Source organism: Hibiscus syriacus, unplaced genomic scaffold (genome assembly GCF_006381635.1).
Source record: "Hibiscus syriacus cultivar Baekdansim isolate YM2019G1 unplaced genomic scaffold, ASM638163v2 tig00008386_pilon, whole genome shotgun sequence".
Lineage (NCBI taxonomy): Eukaryota > Viridiplantae > Streptophyta > Magnoliopsida > Malvales > Malvaceae > Hibiscus > Hibiscus syriacus.
Genome location: NW_024062163.1, coordinates 418646 through 439978, shown reverse-complemented (window position 1 = coordinate 439978; position 21333 = coordinate 418646). Strand labels below are relative to the sequence as shown.

The following is a 21333-nucleotide window of genomic DNA, read 5'->3' as shown; positions in this document are numbered from 1 at the left end:
ATAGCGATTCAATCGGTTTAGATTGAACCGGACTAAGCAACAGTTTCCGGTTGAACTGGCCGGTCCGGTCCGGTTTTCAAAACAGAGACCTAATATAATGAAATAGGTTTCATTTTAATATATTTAAGTTAAAATTTTATTTTATTATTCTATTTTTAATTGTAGATTCTCAAATATATTTTTGTTACATCGAATTTATCTGTGACTAATTTAATTGTGGAGCCTCGAGGTACGTGACAACTGATATAGTTGTTTATAAGAGTGTAAAATTATAGTATTATAGTTTGTGGGAGGATAAAGTTGAGAAGAGAAAAATACAAGCGGCAGTGTTTTTTCTTTAAGAATTAAGAAAACTGGAACGTCGTCGTTTCCGAGGGGAGGAAAATAATTATTTCAATTTCAAGTCCAAAGTTTAACCCTTTTCCTAATAATTTAATTTTTGTCTCTGGTCTTTTGCAGAAACAAATTCTCTGGCAATCGAACTCCGTTCCGGTGTCCGTTTTGGGAACGAAATCTCAAGCACTTTCGAAACATTGCTCCATTTATCTGTAGAAGAACTTAAGAAAGGGTAAGCTTTTCACTTCTCTCGCGTTCTTTACTGTTTTTTGTTCAAGATCTCCCCACACGCATCGAGTATTCTGTGAGCTTATTAAACTCATTTTGTTTTTCTTTCTTCAAATTATTGTTCTATAGAAGGAATTTTGATTGTTGTAGGCGAACCCTAACTTTACTGAAAGCTGGAACTGACCTGGGTTTGTGCATTTTCTCCTCACTTTTATCTCCCGTTTTGTGTATTTCTGCTGCTTTTTAAATTGCTCGTTGTATCTTTTTATTCCAAAATGTTCTAGGTTGTATTCGATTTTATGCTCACCGGTAAACTTGGATTATGGAATGTGCTTAATTGGAGCCTTGTTTACTTGCATTTATGTCGTTCTCAGTATTTTTTCCCCTCTGTGTTGCTTGGAACTGATCTGTTATGTTTAGTTTGGGAAATTATGGATCTGCATTGTTCATTCGATGGGACTGGAAATTATATGCAAGAATTATTTGATATTTTAAATATATATTTTTTAAAATTAGTTTTCATGTCTGTGTTTTAATTCATTTTGGACTTTTGAGTTTTTGGTGTCAGGGTTTGAGCTGGGTTTTTTTTGAGCTGCTCATCAAGCTCCTCATCTGATTTTGTTTTGTGTGTGTGTGTGCCCCTTACTTTTGATTCTTTCCTTATTTTTGAACTTACTGAAATAAGTGTTAGTAAGTATTGCAACTTTGCTCGACTGTATTCATGGTAGGCACCGGCTTTACCAGTTTTGCTGATTAGATTTTTGTCAATAGCTAGAAGTTGTCTTGAGTTCTTTGACTGCTTGCCTTTATTTGTTGACAATCTTGCATGCATTTTAGTATTTCATGATAAAGACTTTGTTGTTGTTCCATTTGTTTCAGGTGCCTTCTTAACAGTTTTGAAATGATTGTAACCATGATACTTTTGAGTCTCCTGGGCTTGAGTGCTTAATCCTGACTTTACAAATGACTATTCGGAAAAAAGATTATTTTTGTTACGTTTCTTATTTGTAATTTTAAACGTTCTTTTCCAAACATGCCAGCCCCTTGTGCTGATAATATGTAGAGCTTGATTTTACTCCTTTTGTTAAATGCTGATGTTATCACTGTGGTTTATGCCTGATTTTTAAATTATTTGAAGTGGCGTTACTTGAACTACAAATATTCTTAAGAGTGTCTAAAATTGATTGGTATTGGCTTCAATATATTCCAGAAACTTATTTATCAAAAAATTATTCTAAGTTCACTAGTAAGTTTCTATTCTTGTTTTTTTTCTTCTTCTCTATTTTTGGTTAGGCCTGGTAATTCTGACATGTATTCTCTTTATTGGTTAAAAGTACATACTTTATGTTTGATTTTTAGTTAATATTTTTTTGTTTATTTGCTGTGGCTGTTTATTTTTCCTTCTCCAAGTTGCATGCTTTCTAGTTGGAATCGAGGATTGTTTGGTTTACACTATTTTTGAAAGTTTTGTAGTTGCGCTTTTTTGTTGATCTAGCTCTTTACTTCTGTTTGCTCATTGCTAGTTGCTCTGCAAATCACTTGAAATAGCATGTGCAACATGCTGGAAACTCGTTCACTTTTGTATTTGCATTAAAGTTCGACGAGTGGATGTGAACATTTTTAGTTTTTTTTTCCAGACTTTATATTAGATGGATGGTGCTGGGAAACAAGAAATTGGGAGATATAAGCTGGACCAGTACAGAGGAGCACCCCCTCCGGTAAGAAGAAAACTAGCAAACTCCCGCTGGACAATGTTGCTTTAGTGTCTATTTTATTATTCAATATTTGATTTATCCAAGTATTATGCAAATGATACATGCAGTGGAACGTGATGCCACAACATCACATGAAGGAACAAAGCAATGCCTTGGTCATGAATAAAAAAATCATGTCTATACTTGCTGAGCGGGATGCTGCTATTCGAGAACGGAACATCGCTGTTTCTGAAAGGAAGGAAGCACTGGCTGCACGAGATGAGGCTCTGCAGCAGCGGGATAAGGCACTTGCCGAACGGGATAGTGCCTATATTGAGAGAGATAATGCTTTAGCTGTGCTACAGTGCCAGGAAAATGCCATGAGCTTCCCAATTGGAAGTGTTATTCAGCGTGGAAGAACACGCATGCACCCTTTATACCATTCAACCGATATGGGTGAAACTCTCCATTGTGAAAAGCACGTTACTGATGCCATCCCATTATCTACCATAACTTCTGAAGGCAAGTCTTGTCCTGTAAAGCGGACAAAGGTGAATAAAGCTTCTTCACCAAAGCCGCCTAGGAAGATTAAGAAATTGGCTGAGGGTTTAAATCGGTCAGCTGGTACTGAGGTAAGGAAGTGTAAATCTGAGTGGAATGGTCAGGATATTGGATTGAACATGGTAAACTTTGACGAAACCACAATGCCCGTGCCAGTTTGCACCTGCACAGGAGTTCCCCGACATTGCTACAAGTGGGGAAGTGGTGGATGGCAGTCATCTTGTTGCACTACCACCATGTCATCATACCCATTGCCACAGTTGCCGAATAAACGTCATGCCCGAGTGGGTGGCCGGAAGATGAGTGGTAGTGTCTTCACAAAGTTGCTCAGTCGCTTGGCTGCTGAAGGCCAGGATCTCTCTATACCATTGGATCTGAAGACCTACTGGGCTAGACATGGGACAAATCGCTACATCACCATCAAGTAGCTTGTGGAGCGTGTACCATGTTTTTGGTGCAGACTACCGCAAAGATTCGACGGAACTTAAGGAACGGATTACAAGAAAAGGGATGGAGCTTTTTGACGAAAGGAGGTTTCTTTGCTCCATAGATGTAGGTTTCTATAATTCCTAAACTGTTAAATCTCAAATTCACCGGAGTGGACCAGAACAAAGTGGTTCTTCTATCTGCAGTCAAGACTCTTATTCCCCTGGTAATTAATCTTTACTATCCAAATGACCTTGTGATTTCATACATGCAAATAGACCCCGGAGCCTTGCATTAGATTATGAACTCATTGGACAACATTTTCATTATTATAACTTTTCATTGCCAAATCTACGGCCAGGATGGATCGAAGGGGACTGGCGGGGCGGTCATCTCCATGAAAATTTTAAAATTTCATATAATATAGGTATTTTATATAAATAATATACTTTTTCCCCGTATAATTCTATAAGTTTACCTTCTAACATAAAATTATGCGTCTATCCCGTCTTAGGTCGTTACGGCGCCAGTGTTTCCTAAATGTCAATTTCTCAACCAAGAGACAGAGTAGATGAGTTAGCCAAGTGGTACAAAACAAGAGTATTTTCTTAATTATAATATGTATATATATATATATATATATGTATACACACACAAATATGGTACAATGAGAGCATTGCATTTGTGCACAGGGAAATCAAAGATGACCCACCCTTTTTTGAAGGGCAGATTCTCTCAAAGATTTTCTCCTTCCAGCACCCGAAAGATTGAATTGACTTCTTGATGATGTCAGGGAATTGAGAATTTATGTGTAAACTACATATCCTAAAGATATAGTTATTCTAATCTAAATATGTAAGAAAAATAATATTTTTTTTAGTTATTAAGACCTCTAAATGGATTCATCAAATTTTTTTTTTGAATAATAAAAGAGGCAAAATCCCTCTACATTATAGATGTATTGGTCCTATGATGGGCGAATAGAAAGTTGTGAGAAGACGACCTTTGAATCGTTAAGCATATCAGATATATAGAGAGTTGTGAGATTTATTCTTAATTTCTCCCCATAATAGATAATTATCCTCCTTTTGATTTAAAAATATAACAGTTTCAATTCATTAATCGCTCTCAGTGATAAAATAAAATATTATTTTTTAGAATTTCTGGATGACTAATTTTAGTAGTTGCGTCTACAGGATATATGCGCATTATCAAGAAGTTTAAAAAGTTGTGAACATATATTATCTTGTAACCACCTTAAACTATTAAGAAACATGATGGATTCTTGTGCGTTATTTGCAATTATTCACAAATTATTATTTAGCTATAGTATGTAGGAGTGAGTAAAATTCAAATTGATTCGAAAAATATTAATTTTTTTTGACTCTTTAACGTTAACAAATTGACTCATAATTTCATAAACTTGACTCGACTTGAAAAAGTTTCAAATTTAAGTCGAGTTATAAAATAGAACTCGAATAATTCAAAAATTTTAGTAAATAGTTGATTAGTTTTCAAGTTCGATTGAGTTTCTAAATTTTACATGATACATGTATATCACATATGAAAAAAAAATGAAGATATATAGGTTATGATTCACTTACAATGTGTAAAACTATTTTAGTTTTACACTTTTTTAAGATCGTTGAATTGTGGGAAATCAAAGGTAAAACTCTTTTAATTTTACACTTTTTAGGATCGTTTGGTTCAGGGAAATCAAAGGATGAAATTAACTCATTTTTAGTTAATATTTTCTCTTTTTCTATTATTAATCTCAACCTTTAATTTATCTTATCTAATTGTCCTGAAAAATGTAAAACTAAAAAGTTTTACACAATATAATTGGATCCGACCTCTCTCTATATATAGTTTGAAAAAATGTTTAAATTTGAATTAAATAATACGATAATATTATAAATATCTTTAATTTAATTTAAACATAAACTTGAATAACTCGAATCTACTCGAATTTCAGAAACTCGACTTGAAAAAATTTCAAATAAAATTTGAGTTATAAATAAAAATAAGTAACTCTACTAAATCAAATTTTTTTAACTTAACTCAAATCGATAAAATACTTATCCGTGATACTAAGGTGAAATATTAAATTATTTAAACAACTTCTAAAACTTGCATTATTAAATATATTTTAAAATTAATCTTTTATATATTTTAGAGCAGATTAATTAAATAATAAATAAAATATGAACTCATAAGATGATTTTTAGTAGTATTAGTGATTTTTTTACTCATACACTTTTATTTATCCAGAAAAATATTAAATATGAATAAGATTTTATTGAGTTAAATAAGGTGCGGAGATAAAGGCGGGAGGAATTGGGCTTTTCTACCTAAATATCACTATATTTTTCTAATATTCATGATGTAACACTTTTTTTTAATAATTTTTAAATTAGCACTCATTCGACTGACGTGGAAGGAAAGTATGTTTCCGGGATCGCGCTTTAATGGGAATTTTGTTGACAAGGCGGAATGAGCGTTTCAGGGGACGCACCACACTTTCCATGAATTTCTGCTGACTGAGTTGCCACGCGAGAGAAGACGCTTTTCAAGGGGTGTGCCTTCGTGGGATTTTGGTGCCTCATCGAAAAGTGTTTTTCCGGGGACGTACCTTCCATTAATAGGACAATTAATTTCCCCGTTTTCCACCTAAACCCTCTCCCCTATATAAACCCTTTAACCCCTTATTTTTCACACCAAATGAATCTCTCTCTAATATAACTCAAATCATTATCTTATTTGAGTTAATTTTTTTTAATAATTGGTAAAAAAATATTTTTAAATTAATACATTTTCTTTAAAAAGTTGTTATATTATTTTTATAAATAATTATTTAAAAATAATGTTATATTTTTATTAAAATAATAAAAAAGCTAATTCAAAACCTTGTGAAAAAGTACGTTTCCAAAAAAACTTTCAGAAAGCACACCCCTAAAACACTATTTTTACTGTGGTATCACATCAATTGGAAGGCACGAGCCTGGAAACACGCCTTCGATCCACATCAACTGAATGGGTGCTAGTTTTAGAAATATTGAAAAAAAGTATTAAAAGGGAAATATTATAGATTTAGGGTGATCTTTAGGTAGAAAAGCCGAGGAATTGTGCAATGAGGTCGGAATGAAAATGAAATGCAAATCCAAATGAAATGGTACTACGTGCATGTCATGAAATCCGTGTCCCCTTTATCGAATTTATCAATAAAAAGATTTATTTTTTTCCACGAGAAATTCTACTGTAAAACGACTAAAAAGGGGCTAAAAAGCATCCTTTATTAAATAATTAATAAATTATACACTAATTGTTCTATCTTAATGATTAAAGTAATTATTATTTTTAGATGTTATAAGTTCAAACATCAACGACTATAACAGATGATTGAGCGTTTATTATTAAATAATTAAAATTATTTAAAATAAATATTACTTTATAATCATCTTAGATTAATAAAAATTATTAATAATAATTAATAAATTATTATTATCCCTTATATTCCTGCATTTGAGTATCTTGTATATAATAATGCAAACATTTATTTTCTAATAATTAAAAATCTTAAAAGAATTATATTGTATTTACCTTATTATTATAAAAAAAAGTTTGTGAATAGACCGACAAACCCCCCCAACCTCATTTATTTTAAAATATATATTTCCAACAGAGAAAACGAAGAGAGAGAGAGAAAGCGCCTGCCGCTAAATTCGGCGGAGATTTTGGTGGTGTTGCCACCTTGCTAACTTGCACCTTCGCCTGTTCACTTTGTTATTTGCTAAGTTAAGCCGGAAGGCAATTGGCTTTGTTTCTTTGTTTTTTTTTCCTCTCATTTTCCCACCCTTTATTTGACCTACATTTACAAGGTTCTTAAAACCATCACTTAATATAATCCTTCCTCTAAATTCTGCTGATTCTACTTTACTTGCATTGATTTTGTTTCTGCTGTCAAATTCTCTGTATCTCTCACTTTGCAGATTCTGCTGTGTCAAATTGTTGCTGTTTTTGTTTTGGAGTGAACTAAGTTGAGCTTGAATTGTCCAAAGTTTTTTTTTTTCTACTTTTTGAGCTTTTTTTTTTTTAATTTAAATTTTGTGAGAAAAGAACATGGGTGATGGTGAAGAAGGTAACACTGATGTTGTGATGCAAAGGCTTCAATCTTCATTTGGGACATCACCATCTTCAATCCAAAAACAACATTTATCAATGGATCATTTTGAAATACCTCAGTTGGATCTTAATCAAATCAGAGCTGATGGACATTTCTCTCATTTTGGCCATAATGGTGGCGCCGGCTATGCTACTAACAAAAGAGTTGGTATCCCTCCTTCACACCCTAACCAGATCCCACTCATTTCACCTTATTCACAGATCCCCATGTCCCGCTCTTCGAACCAGGAAATGGGTTCTCAGGGTTTTAACTCGGGACCAACTCATTCCCGGTCTTTGTCTCAGCCTTGAAACTTGTCGAGATTGCAATGACTGATCCAAAGCGGGCAAAGAGGTATCCTACTGTTCGAGTACTGCTTTGTAACTTTCTTATCTTACAAAAGCATTTCACTTCTGTTATTTGGTTCTTTGAAGGATTTTGACAAATCGTCAATCAGCTGCCCGTTCCAAAGAAAGGAAGATGCGTTACATTTCAGAGTTGGAGAACAAGGTTCAGACTCTGCAGACCGAAGCTACCACCTTGTCTGCTCAGCTAACACTTTTACAGGTTGAAGATTTTAGAGCATAGCATGTTATATCGACATTTCCTAGCTTTAGTTTTCTCTTTTCTCATGATTGAATTTAAATTGATGTAGAGAGATTCTGTTGGGCTCACAAATCAGAACAATGAGTTGAAGTTTCGTCTTCAAGCCATGGAGCAGCAGGCACAACTCCGTGATGGTATGATCCAATTTTCATTTAACTTAAATCTCTGACCTTTTTCATTTGACAAAGTATTTAGAGTTTTGAATTGCAAAGATTGCAGTTATGGATGCCTAATTTGATGTATTGAGCAATCTTATTGAGCTCTTTGATTAACTTGCTTTTAATGAGTGTTTCGAATACTTGAGTCGGAGTGCCTGCTTTTCAGCGCAGTTATATAAGTCATAGTATTGAAAACAATTTCTTTTGCTTGCTCATAGCTGTTCGTGCTACAAATTTTGCTCCTATCATATGCTAGATTGCTAGTGCGGCACGCATCTTGCTATCTTGTCTGCTGTTACTGCAAATATGCTGCTTCTACTTTTACTGAACTACTGAGATTGAAAGGTTCATAAACTTACTTTACGAGCATGCCGCTTGCCAAGCCTTATAGGTTTCTGTAAGAATTGTTATCTTTGGTATTGCCATTCAGCGTGCTGAACTTGTGATGACTTTTCTCCTAAACAGAGTTGGTTGTCCGCATATATGTCTTCGTATTTCATCCCTTCGATATCTCTGATGATTACTTGTATCAAACTGTTCATCTGACTACTGCGTTTCCTGAAATTTTATGCTTCAGTAACCTATACTTCATTTTTGTGTTACATTTGGAAAGCTCTAAACGATGCATTAACTGCTGAGGTCCAGCGATTAAAGCTTGCTACTCAACAGCTAGGCGGTGATTCGAACCCCTCAAACGGCATGTTTTCGGAGCAGCTTTCTGTTAATCACCAGATGTTCCAGCTCAACATTTCTCAGCAGCCCCAACAACAGAACGGGAACACGACCTCAAAAACCGAGTCAAATCAGTAGGTTGTTCCCTGTTCCACTATGTTATTATCAGTTTTCAACCTCCAACATCAAAGGACTTTCATGCTTATGGTAATTACAATTCAACCTGCATCAGATATCTAATCTCAGATGACGGAACGAAGTAAAATCATACATCGGCTTGAATAATCATCGTTTATAATCATTATACTTGATTAATTTATTTATATGGTAGATCGTCGTATTGGAATCGTAAGCATTAAGTTGATAGGATTTGTTGCATTAGCATTAGAAGAGTTGAACTTGAACTCTTCTGTATTCTTTTGTTTTTCCGTGAAGAGTTGGGCATTTCGTTTGTAGAACTGTTTAATGATTCATTAATCAGACACTGTAATAAGGATTCGGACTTGGAAAGCAATTATCCTCAAATCTTTAACAAGAAACTTCCTGAACCTGTTTTCATGCAGCTCTATATATGGAACTTGCTTCCGTTTGTTGCATAGGGGAGTTCAGACTTTGTATATTTCTTATGGGTAAATATACGTTTTGGTATCTAAATTTGGTTTCAATGTTCATTTTGGTATCTATATTTTTATTCAATTATATACTTGAATTTCGCATTTTGGTAACTAAAATTGATTTTTTATAATTCAATTTGGTTGAAATAGATCATTTACCATAAGTACTAATTTCAACCAAAAAAGTTATCGTTTTGATCATTTAGACCATACAACCTTTCTGTACTACATTGGACTTTAAACCTAAGTTCAAATACCTATTTGGGAAGAAAAATCGAACTTTAAACCTAAGTTCAAATACCTATTTGGAACAAAAGAAATCTTTAGATATCAAATTAAACTTTTTATCGAAGTTTAGTGCCTACCAAATAAAAACTCTACATTTTTTTTTTTACTTTTTAGGTTCAACTGCTCTGGAAGGTAATACCCCTTCACCAAGCAGAGTAGTGTAACTGGAAAATTAGGAGATAATAAAAATGATGTGTGGCATAAATAAAGAGCTTAAATGAAGGCATTTCCAAGAAGGTTAAAGAAAAAAAAAGAGTGAACCGAAGAATTTGCAATTAAAGAGCCTACAAGTTCAATGAGTATTGAGAGAGAAAAGATTGTGTATAACAGGCTCTTTTGTAGGCCGAGGAAGGTTTTTACCGGAATCAATTATTGAGGTACAATGTCTGCTGCAACAATTTTAGGAAGTATCCCAACTTTCAGTTGCGTTCATATAAGAGTGAGATGTTTTACTCGAGAGTAGGACGATATGAATTGATGGAACTTGTCTTGTAGAGATAAAAAGTATCCCAACGAAATTTTCTAGGGTAAGCGCTACTGTTTCTTCTGACCTGAAACTCCGTCGATTTCCCAATCAAAGCAAATCGATGGCGCCTCCACCTGGTCCCTACTCCGGCACCGGCACTCTCGCTCTTGTGAGATCAACTCATGCCACTATGTGTAAACACCGAGTGTAAGGCTTGATAATGTGTTTCACTAACGGCGGCTTCCTGTTTTTCTTTACGATATAATTTGAGAATAACATGTTACCTTTGCTTCAAAGATGTGCTTACTTATTGCTTTTACTTTTACCCGCGGGCTAAGGCAAGGTCTCGAAGGAAAGCTGAAGCAAAGGCTCACCAGTCACCACCGAAGCATGTTCGTAGTTGGTTTGAATTGCATGGATTGAGCTTGGTGTAGGAATAAAGCATATCGATGGTATTGTACCAGTTTTTCGTTTCAGCTTATAAAGCTTTTGCGGACCACGACATTCTTATCACCCAAAATTGTTTTTGTGTTATAAACATGGCCCTTCAGGATTTAATTTTTAGGTTGGCAATGGCACTATGATGATTTTGTTAATTGGCAACATGTTGGATGATTATATGCATTATTGTTAAATGTAATACTGCCGTCACTTATTAGTATCAACAACATTGGCTTATCAATCAAGTTATTCCTGCAGAATAAAATCTCTGACTCTTGCCTAATGCATCTTTGAATGAAAAGAAATCAATAAGTGAAAGCGATACCCGATATATCGATGCAGCCGTGCCTTCAACGAGTATAATACTCCCAATTAAATTGAGCAAAGTGTTTTTACATCTTTACTAGAAATTCAAATCCACCACAAAGTTATTAAGCAATGCATGAAAAGAAATCATTCTTTAGTAGAAAATTTCATGAAGAAAAAGTAACACCCCAACCAAACGTAGCATAAGTGTTGATAAATGTTCATTATATGATGTATATATTGCACATGAATCAAACAGTGAAATCAGTACAGAAATTCATGTAGGATGAACGCTTTCGGACAATGGCAGTGGCACTAAATGAGACGAGACTCGGGGTTCGGAAATTCCACACTGCAATACATTAACAAATGCTTCAAACAAGTAGTATTCATTCATTGACCAACATCGAAGAAGTTATACAAAATTGAGAACATGCCTTAATGTGCTGTTGAATGTACGCGGATATGTGAAATGAGTCTAATCAACCTATTATGTACCCGAAACGAAGAAACCGTTAATTACGCTCAATCTGTATATATCTAGGACACGTTCTCAAGTCCCAACAATTTCTAAGTTTCTTTCACCACAACGATGAGGTTTTCAAAATCCCATTATGAACCAACAAGATTTAACCAAAACGGGCAAATTGTTCATTTACCTTCTAATCGAGTTTTTTAATTATTCCCTTTCACTCAATACTATATAATCAAGTAAAAGAGAGCCTGGGTTCAAAGAAGAATCAACCTGAAACACCATTGAACTAAGCTAATCCACAAGGAGAAACAAACCTGTAAAAATGTTATGACAACTTCTTCATTCTGTCCTGAAGAAATACTAAGCAAATGAGAAGGCAAGGCAACTACTTTACGTAAATAATATCTTCATCAGGGTCATCATCCTCCCAGTCTCTGTCATCTCGCGACGACATGGATTCAACTTCTTCTGCCGCTGCTTCTTCTTCTTCATCTTCATATACTGCAGTCTTTTTCTCCTCCTTTATCTTGTCTAATATGGCAATTACCTGAAACAGGTTTACCAAATCAGATTGGCTCAGAAATTCATCTTCGTTGTAAGCACTTACCATCAACAAAAACAATATATTGCAAGCACTTACCCTGCTTCCTCTCTCCAGAGATTCATCTTCGATAAAGCGTATCTCTGGTGTAATCCGCAACTTCATACGCCTCCCCAGCTCGCTTCTAACGTACTTAGCTTTAGACTTCAATCCAGCAACCGCAACATCCTTCCCTCTCTCATCACCAAAAACAGATACATACACTTTAACAACCTACTTCCATGGACAGAAAAAACATGAATTATTAGGTGCCAACCGATTTTAAATAAAGTCAACCAACCGCAATGATGTATATTAATTTGCTGTTCCTGGAAATGGAGATTTCTCAACCATCCGTTCGAACATAATGAATCCCTGATACTTCCTACGTCTTTTCACTAGGTCAATGGAACAATATACCCAAGACAAGCATAAACCCTAACAAGTTGTTATTACTTCCCTTTCAATCAATTGATTCAATTCCCCCAAGGCCTGCACACACTTAGACAAGTAACAAGGAAATGTCATTCACTAAAGCAAATCCTATACCATTAAATTCTTAAACTCTTCACCTCCTCAAATTGAGAGCCTAAAGTTCAACAAAAACCAACAAATTAAGCAAATCAACAGAAAAAAAAACTTTTCTACTTCATTAGCTAAGCTATTTACATAGTTCATGAAACCAAAAGCTGCTACAAGGAGAACCCAGAAATCCCCAGTAAACACAAGTATTTACACAGAAAAGGGTACCTGTAAATCAGCTGAAACTTCAACGTCACTTATGGTAGTAAGGGAAGAGAGGTAGCGGTCGGCTCCTAAGGCGGCTTCAGGCAAGACGGCGAATTGCAACACCTTGTCAGTTAAGAGCATGTCGGAGAGCTCTCTCCTTATCTGTTTCGCTACCATTTTAACTCTCCTGGGATTGGCCATGCACTTTATGGTGGCGCCCGTTGATGGGTTGGTGCGGAGGTGAATATAGGCCGTTGGTTTAGGGGTGGGGAAAGAACATGATTTGAGATGGACGATTGTGATTGGAACTAGATGGTGGAGGAGTACGTGGGACATCACTGCAGGCGATTTACTTGGGTCTCTGTTCTGCTTCTCGATAGTATATTAAATTGGGGAATAAACGAACCGGAAGGGAAAAGGAAGAGGGGAGCAAAGATAACGAATATCCTTTCATTTAAGGGGTTTTAAGGTCAAATTGAGAGCTGATTTAATTTTGGGAAAATTACAAAATTGGTCACTGAAATATGAGTACTGAAATAAAACAGTCCTAGGCCAATGATAGGAAAAAAAAAGCGATTGGAAAGAGCTATTTGTCTTTTGGTTTAACTACTTATATTTTATTTATTAATCAATTATTTTAGATCAAATTTTATAAAAATTTATTATAAGATGATTCTCTCAACCCAACACATTCTTAAGATACAAATATGAATCCTGGTGATTGTGAATGGAGTGAATTGAGTTAGGAGGGTTGCCCTTGTCTCTGTAGTACTTAATTCAGATTATTCGATCAATATATCGAATATAGATGGTTATACCAAAAATAAATAAAGCTCATTACAATTTAGTGTTTGTTTGTTTGGTGTAAAATGTATTACAAAAAATATTTTTCATGTTTTCTCATGTTTAGCAATGCAAAGTAAAATGAGTCAATATAAAACAATTTACGATCAAAGGAAAAAAGGGTATGTATTGTGGTAAAATGACTTACCAAGAATACTCGATAAGTTATTTTACAAAAACTTCTCTTTTCTTTCTCACGTTCACAAGAATATTTTCTTGCATTCTTTTCTCCTTGCCGGCGGTACCATCTTGCCTTCTCTTCTCCTTGTCGGCGGTACCATCAAAATTTTCTTTAATCGGCGACACAATGAGTAATATTTCACTCTTGATTCATTATTTTTCTCTATTTCCCCCTCAATTGAACTAATATAACAAACACCCATTTGAATCTCTCATTCATACCCTTATTTCAATAGAAAAATAAAACAGAATGCCTCCTTTTCGTTCTTCATTTTCTATAGGTAAGAGGTGATAAAAACTTGTTAATAATTCAATTTTTAAAAAAATTCAGAGTTAAGTTCTAATGATTTGTTACTCAAACTTTTATAGGCTACTTCATTCATGTGAAACAATCGTGAATCAGATAAGAGAAGACGATAGAGATGGGTTTTTATAATTCTACTCCTATCGATTTAAAGGTAAGAAATATCAGATTCTTTAGGAGTTGCTGGGTGAGGATCTGATAGTAAGTTCATTGAAATTGATATGTCAATAGTGTATTTGATAAGTTGATGGAGCAACTTCAATTGTTTTGATTCAAATATGTAGCTCGTAACCACAATAGTTTTACTGTCTTTATCATGATTTCATGATTGTTTTGTACATAATCTTTCGAGTTATAAAGGTCTTGGCTGGTGCATAATTTTTTATGATTGTTTTGTGCACAATGGTCGTTTTTTTGCATAATTTTTTTATGAATGTTGACGTTTATTTAGTCGTATTGTTTTAGTTTGTAGTGTTGTATCCTTGGTGGTGGTGGATGCCGCGATGGAGCTGGAGCGGTGATGTGGTCATATTACATGATTCGGTGATGTTGAAGGTGATGTCTATATATCAAAAAGATGTGAATGATAATTTAAGTCTTAACAACTCACGATTGTTTAATGCTTTAGGATTGTGTTGTGAAGCTGGTGTGATGCAACCACCTTGGTTTTCAAGGTCATTGCAACTGACTTTGTGAGGCGCCACCACTAATTGTAAGATCGACGTTTGTGATTATAGGAGTAGCCATTTGTTGTCAACTCAACTAAATTTTTTCTATGTATTTGATTTGTTTGTGTTGTGCTGCATAGCTAGTTGCATACATACATTTATATACAAAATAGTTAGCCAAGTGAGGAAACTTATGATTTATCTACGAGTTTTGACATTGTAACAATATGACAAATTTTATGGTAAAGGGTGAGATGAGGAAAGAAGATATATTTAGAGCATACGTTGATTTATTGAGATGATAGAACAATTGGTAGGGTTTGCTTTGTAGGTCTATTTTTATTCTGCGAAAAAAGGCAATAGTATATACACCTATTATGGTCTTATCCATATGCTTTTGCTATACATATTAAATGTTGGTATAGAATGATAAGAGAAAATTTTCGTTCAAGTTTCGACATGTGAAGCATGCAAGTTTCCACAACGTGTTAATGTATAATTACATCATCATCATAATAATATACTATTTTTTCTATTTACTTGACTTTCTCTTATTATCAAACTTATAGAATTCTAAAAAGGGATTATGGTAAAATTTTGAGCAATTTTCATTGGAATCTTTGCATAATTTTATCCTTTAGAATATGACTTGATCTTTTGTAACAGTAAGATAAAATGATGTATGCTTGTTTATCTTTTCAAATATGATTTGATATTTTGACATACCTATAGAAATAAAATATTGTAGTTTATATTAAAAAAATTATAAAATTTATAATTTTATAACAATAAATTAATTTAGTAAACAATAAATAAAAATAAAAAACCATGAAATATATATTATTGTTTATTGAAAACAGATTCTGAAAATTATTTTCAGAAATATCAACCAAACATGGAAAAACAATTTACATAGTAACATCCAAACAACGGAAAATATTTTCTTAAAAACATTTTCAATGAAACAAACAGACTCTTAATTGTAGCTTCAACTTCTCTCTCTTGTTATTATATCCCCTAAATCTTGGCATTATTTGTTATTATAATAAGGGGTTACTGCCTTAAAACAAAAGATACCGAGGGCGATTAGAGATCATGTGATGTTTCATTTTTTTGGGGTTAGTTGAGCACTGACGATGAACAATGATAAAATTTGAGAAGTATTGAGCATTGTTGTTGCTCATAATTCATATAAATACCATCTTAAATTGGATTCATGTTCCAGTACATGGAATTAGTTGTGATTTAAGGGTGCGTTTGGTTCACGAAATGTAATATTACCAGTGGAAATAAAAGATTACCAGGGAATAAGATTACTGGGAATGTTACATTACTGTGTTTGGTTGGTTTGGCAGGAATGTAAGATTACAGTGTTTGGTTGAAGGAATAAAAGATTAATGGAATGTATATTTTACCAAATTGTCCTTGGTCTATATTTTTTAACAAGTGAAATTCTAAATATTTAAATAAAAATTATTTATATTAAAATTTTATCTGTTGATAATATATTACTTGAGTATTTAAATATATCATATATTATTTTTATTTTAATCAATATTAAATTTTACATAATTTATATGAAAATATATTAAAATTTTACATCAACATTTAACTAAATGTTTACATTGTGGAAACTAGCTTCGGTTCATACGCGACGCATTCACTGAGAGGTTTTTTGTATTTTTCAATCGACAAGGTTTACATTCTTCTATATACAATAATTTATCATAGATATTCATAATAATAAAAAGATGTAAATTATTTTTGTTATCTAAGATATAATATTTATTATATCTTCTATATATAATAATTTATTTATTTATCTTTTATATTATACTTAATTCTGCATACTTTATCATTATTATTTATCTCATGAATTTATATTAAAAAACATAATTCAAATAAGTAAGAAAATATAATACTAAAAATATAACACAAAAATCATATTGTAGCTTTTTCTTCTTTTCTTGTTTGTTCATTACCATGTTTTGTCATGTGGTGGTTACAATGTGATTATTCTTTCAAGTGAATCCAAGACTTACCAGCACCAAAAAGTGATCTAAATATCAGCACGATGGAAATTTTGGACAAAAAGGGTCGGGTTTTGGGGATTCATAAGTACTTCACTTTTACTACCATGAATGATCAGACGACAAACAAAGATAATGGGCATTGGGTTATGCATGAGTTTTCTTTAAAACGCAAGGATTTGAATGTTCGGGTTATTTGCGAGATAAAGAATAGAGATGCAAAGAAGAGTAACGATGAAGAGATTAGTTCGATTCCTGATATTTCAAATTCGGATGACGACTCCAATAGTCAGATCAGAGACAGATATGCAATGGATTTGGATCTAAACCTACACCCGAAACCAAACGATGAAGAGAAGCCAAACAACGGTTCAAAAGACGATGTTTGGAAGATACAAAACAACAATGATGTGGATTCATATGATGAAGAGACGGGGCTCATTCCGCAACTTTCTTTAAATCGTGAAGATTCAAATGACGACGGTGACATTAGTTACAAACAAAGAAACAAAGATGTTGCATGTCAGATCCTAAACCAAAGAGTGTTTCTGCCAATCAGAACCCAACCGAAGATAATTGTAATGCACATAACCCACCCACAAAATCCCAAGAGAATTGAAGATACCAGCAGTCCCCATTTAGAAAGACAAGAATCAAGTATTACTAACGATTCTCCTTGGCAGATTCTAAGAAAGTTTATCGACGAAGCAGACGAAGTACATCATGAAATCTTATTGAAAGAGCTTGACTGGACTTCTAAGGATCTGGGTTAAACACCCGAACTTCGTAGAACTATTCAATTTAGTCATTTTTAGTTTAATTTTCAAACCCCACTATGTAATCCATTAGGCGTCCAACGATGTTGGCAGACAAGATTATATTCCTGGATCACAAGCAGGATATAGATGCAAGCAGAATCTAGATGCAAACTTTTTATCTTAGTTCTTTTCACGACATAGAATGCAATGCGATAGAATAAAACTCATATTATCTATGTTTCTCAGACTATAGTCGTGCCCAATATATTTTCGGGCGTTAATATAAAGATACAACTCCAAAAGAAAGTGACAAGCTCGAATCTGAATAACATAGCACATGACAAGCTCATACCAATATTATGGCCTCAACAACTCAACTAATCAAGATAAGTGATAAAAGCAATGAAATAGATATAAATCGGAGGATTTTCAGAAATGGATATAAATCGGAGGATTTTTAGAAACGGTAAACTATACCAGATGATATTATATATAAATCTTAGGCCAATCTCCAGCTAGAATTAAATATAACAACCTAGAAATAGATGGAAATGAAATATATGTCCCATCTAAAAATATATAATGCCCATAAATACATGGTCTTATGGGCATATATAACTCAACAATCTTTTGATGCTGTCGAGCTGACATCAGATGAAGCATCTATGTGATTGGGGGATGCCATGAAACCTCTTAACTCTCATGTCCCCCGTCTGATGTTGCGACTGATCATGTTGTTGGTGCAGTTGATGCGGTTGGAATGGATGCGGTTGGAATGGATGCAGATGTTTCTGCGATTGAATCTGAAGTTGCTGAAATTGTTGTGCATTCATCATTGGTCCACCATTCGGCATAGTTTGGCCAGTTATTACTTTCAGGTGCTGGATTTCCTCTTTCAGTACATCGTTTAACGCTATCAAACAACAGAAACAAAGATAAATCCATCAATATGGGATGGAATTAGCTCAAACATAACTTCGGTGTTCATAGTAGAACATGAATCATTTATATTCATAACTGATATGCAAAGCCAAAAGTTGAAAAAACTTAGATCGAGAGCCACTCAATAACACAGGAATAATAAATTGCATTTATGTTTTGAACCATGTAATCAATTGCATACAAAAGTTTATAGTCTAGCCAAGAAAGAATGGTGTTGAACTTGACCAGTGTTTTCAAAAAATATTTTGAAGAGGTGCTCACCATCTTGCAAATGAACTTGTTACTCCATTGTTTGCAACCGCATTTTCAACTCACTATTTTCAGCCATCATACCATTGGTGTCTCTCTGCTCATAAATTACCAGATAAGAATCAGATGAATCATTAAATATAAATAAATTAAAAGAACACAATAATACAAATTGCAGTCAGTAGTGGCTTAAAATAGTTGAAAATTGATCTTATATGTTCCATATTTGTGTGATGAATCAAGCAGGAAGTTCAGTTTCTGAAAGGTGTTCAACATGTTGATATGTGATCTAACATGTGTCTTGAATGATTTTCCTACAGACCCCATCCATTATTTCTTTTAGGATGGGATACCTTTGTACCTTTCTTCAAATCTTCAAAAGAGGTCTGAGATGACAATTAGCTGAGAATTTAAATTGTTTTGTTACTGGTTATTTAGCATATTTGGTTTCATATATATATAAGAGAACTTGAAGTAAGTAACAAGGACAAGAATTGTTCATTTATTTTACAGAAAGATGCATACTTGGTGTCATGGAAAAGAGTTTGGGTAACAGATTTTATAGGAATAACTTATAGGGCAGACAGTTCTAGATACATAATTGATACTATCCCCTAATGCTGGATGCATAACTGAAACTATCCCCTAATGCATAAAGTTTAAAAGAGGTGAAGCAACTTTATTTGATATGAGGCCTCTCCAATTCTCTCTAACATATTCTGCAGCAGCATCTCTAGAACTAACTGAGTATGATTTACCTGGAGGCCTCAACATTAAGAAGTGTTTTTTATATAAAAAAAAGAAGGTTGAAGGAAGGATATGCTGCATGTCTAACTTAAAGATTCTAAAGCAAGACAATTACTGTGGAAGAATTAAGCATTATTCGGTAGGATCTTTTGTTCAAGATCAAGAAACGATGAAGTCTATTAATCGTTGTTGCATTACATTACTCGGCCAAATCAAATTTAAAACAAAATCAAATACAAAATTGTTATGAAATTGTGAATTGTTGAGGTAATTTTCATCATTCTTACAACATAAAAAATTCACTTCCCACTGCTGTTCTTTCTCCTCTCAGTGTATGTATTCAAAGCCTGAACCTCTGCAAAATAAAAAATTAAGGGGGAAAACAGAAATTTGGGCAAAGAGCCAAGTTAACTTTATTTGATATGAGGCCTCTCCAATTCTCTCTAACATATTCTGCAGCAGCATCTCTAGAACTAACTGAGTATGATTTACCTGGAGGCCTCAACATTAAGAAGTGTTTTTTATATAAAAAAAGAAGGTTGAAGGAAGGATATGCTGCATGTCTAACTTAAAGATTCTAAAGCAAGACAATTACTGTGGAAGAATTAAGCATTATTCGGTAGGATCTTTTGTTCAAGATCAAGAAACGATGAAGTCTATTAATCGTTGTTGCATTACATTACTCGGCCAAATCAAATTTAAAACAAAATCAAATACAAAATTGTTATGAAATTGTGAATTGTTGAGGTAATTTTCATCATTCTTACAACATAAAAAATTCACTTCCCACTGCTGTTCTTTCTCCTCTCAGTGTATGTATTCAAAGCCCGAACCTCTGCAAAATAAAAAATTAAGGGGGAAAACAGAAATTTGGGCAAAGAGCCAAGTTAACTTTATTTGATATGAGGCCTCTCCAATTCTCTCTAACATATTCTGCAGCAGCATCTCTAGAACTAACTGAGTATGATTTACCTGGAGGCCTCAACATTAAGAAGTGTTTTTTATATAAAAAAAAGAAGGTTGAAGGAAGGATATGCTGCATGTCTAACTTAAAGATTCTAAAGCAAGACAATTACTGTGGAAGAATTAAGCATTATTCGGTAGGATCTTTTGTTCAAGATCAAGAAACGATGAAGTCTATTAATCGTTGTTGCATTACATTACTCGGCCAAATCAAATTTAAAACAAAATCAAATACAAAATTGTTATGAAATTGTGAATTGTTGAGGTAATTTTCATCATTCTTACAACATAAAAAATTCACTTCCCACTGCTGTTCTTTCTCCTCTCAGTGTATGTATTCAAAGCCTGAACCTCTGCAAAATAAAAAATTAAGGGGGAAAACAGAAATTTGGGCAAAGAGCCAAGTTAATTAAGTGAGTTTTAATAGAAACGAGAGAATAAAAGGATTAAAAGCATACCCATTTGACAATATTTCCAATTTATGTTGTTCTTAACAAGACAATCCTGCAAAAATGAGAGAAAAAAAAGAAATTGGGGTATAACTAAGGTTTAGAGCATGGTTCAAAGAATAAAAAGAGAAGGGGGATTTTATTAACTTGCAAGGATAAGTACAGAGCAGAGCATTCCTTCAGCCGCTTCACGTTCTCATTGTCATCAGCGGCATCGTCTTCGTGGAGCACCAAAGAAGAAGAAGTTCGTTGGACAAGTGATGGAATCTCCTCGCAACAACTCTCGTCAAATCGAAGAAAAAAAGATTTTGTTTCAGTCAGAAGCAAGCGGGGAGGAGGGTAATTTAGACAGCTGGGACGGGAATAAGCAAATACATAAGGGAGATGGGGGATTAAGATTCTCGGGAAAACAGAAAAAATAGCACTGTTGGTATTGGTTTTTCACTGGCATTTGGGAA

The 21333-nt window shown here is 33.9% G+C and overlaps 3 protein-coding genes across 4 annotated transcripts; 2 read left to right on the top strand and 1 right to left on the bottom strand.

The window, feature by feature from the left end:
* Window positions 1–468: 468 nt before the first annotated feature.
* Window positions 469–3544, top strand: LOC120202289 (protein BASIC PENTACYSTEINE4-like). Its single transcript, XM_039202731.1, has 3 exons — window positions 469–568; window positions 2202–2282; window positions 2387–3544. Exons 2-3 carry the CDS (start codon window positions 2214–2216, stop codon window positions 3245–3247), a joined length of 930 nt encoding a protein of 309 aa, XP_039058662.1. The 5' UTR covers window positions 469–568; window positions 2202–2213; the 3' UTR covers window positions 3248–3544.
* Window positions 3545–7722: 4178 nt separating this feature from the next.
* LOC120202291 (transcription factor RF2a-like) lies at window positions 7723–9152 on the top strand. The gene is made up of 4 exons (XM_039202734.1): window positions 7723–7761; window positions 7842–7974; window positions 8063–8147; window positions 8785–9152. Exons 1-4 carry the CDS (start codon window positions 7736–7738, stop codon window positions 8979–8981), a joined length of 441 nt encoding a protein of 146 aa, XP_039058665.1. The 5' UTR covers window positions 7723–7735; the 3' UTR covers window positions 8982–9152.
* Window positions 9153–11249: 2097 nt separating this feature from the next.
* On the bottom strand, window positions 11250–13164 carry LOC120202290 (probable ribosome-binding factor A, chloroplastic). Of its 2 annotated transcripts, XM_039202732.1 has the most exons (5): window positions 12764–13164; window positions 12074–12247; window positions 11748–11980; window positions 11479–11482; window positions 11274–11314 (listed from the first exon to the last, which is right to left on the bottom strand). In XM_039202732.1, the coding sequence occupies exons 1-3, from the start codon at window positions 13076–13078 to the stop codon at window positions 11819–11821; spliced, it is 651 nt and encodes a 216-aa protein (XP_039058663.1). In that variant the 5' UTR covers window positions 13079–13164; the 3' UTR covers window positions 11274–11314; window positions 11479–11482; window positions 11748–11818. The 2 variants fall into 2 exon arrangements, with proteins under 2 accessions (XP_039058664.1, XP_039058663.1); XM_039202733.1 differs by lacking the exon at window positions 11479–11482 and having other exon boundaries at window positions 11250–11310.
* Between the last annotated feature and the right edge of the window lie 8169 nt (window positions 13165–21333).

Excerpts from the sequence above, each read along its gene's own strand:
- LOC120202290 (XM_039202733.1), bottom strand. The coding sequence starts at position 13,078 with ATGTCCCACGTACTCCTCCACCATCTAGTTCCAATCACAATCGTCCAT. Across the intron at positions 12,248-12,763 it reads AAGTTTCAGCTGATTTACAG|GTTGTTAAAGTGTATGTATC; the intron begins GTACCCTTTTCT and ends CCATGGAAGTAG. Across the intron at positions 11,981-12,073 it reads CTCTGGAGAGAGGAAGCAGG|GTAATTGCCATATTAGACAA; the intron begins GTAAGTGCTTGC and ends AACCTGTTTCAG.
- LOC120202289 (XM_039202731.1), top strand. The coding sequence starts at position 2,214 with ATGGATGGTGCTGGGAAACAAGAAATTGGGAGATATAAGCTGGACCAG. Across the intron at positions 2,283-2,386 it reads ACAGAGGAGCACCCCCTCCG|TGGAACGTGATGCCACAACA; the intron begins GTAAGAAGAAAA and ends TGATACATGCAG.
- LOC120202291 (XM_039202734.1), top strand. The coding sequence starts at position 7,736 with ATGACTGATCCAAAGCGGGCAAAGAG. Across the intron at positions 7,762-7,841 it reads GATCCAAAGCGGGCAAAGAG|GATTTTGACAAATCGTCAAT; the intron begins GTATCCTACTGT and ends GGTTCTTTGAAG. Across the intron at positions 8,148-8,784 it reads GCAGGCACAACTCCGTGATG|CTCTAAACGATGCATTAACT; the intron begins GTATGATCCAAT and ends ACATTTGGAAAG.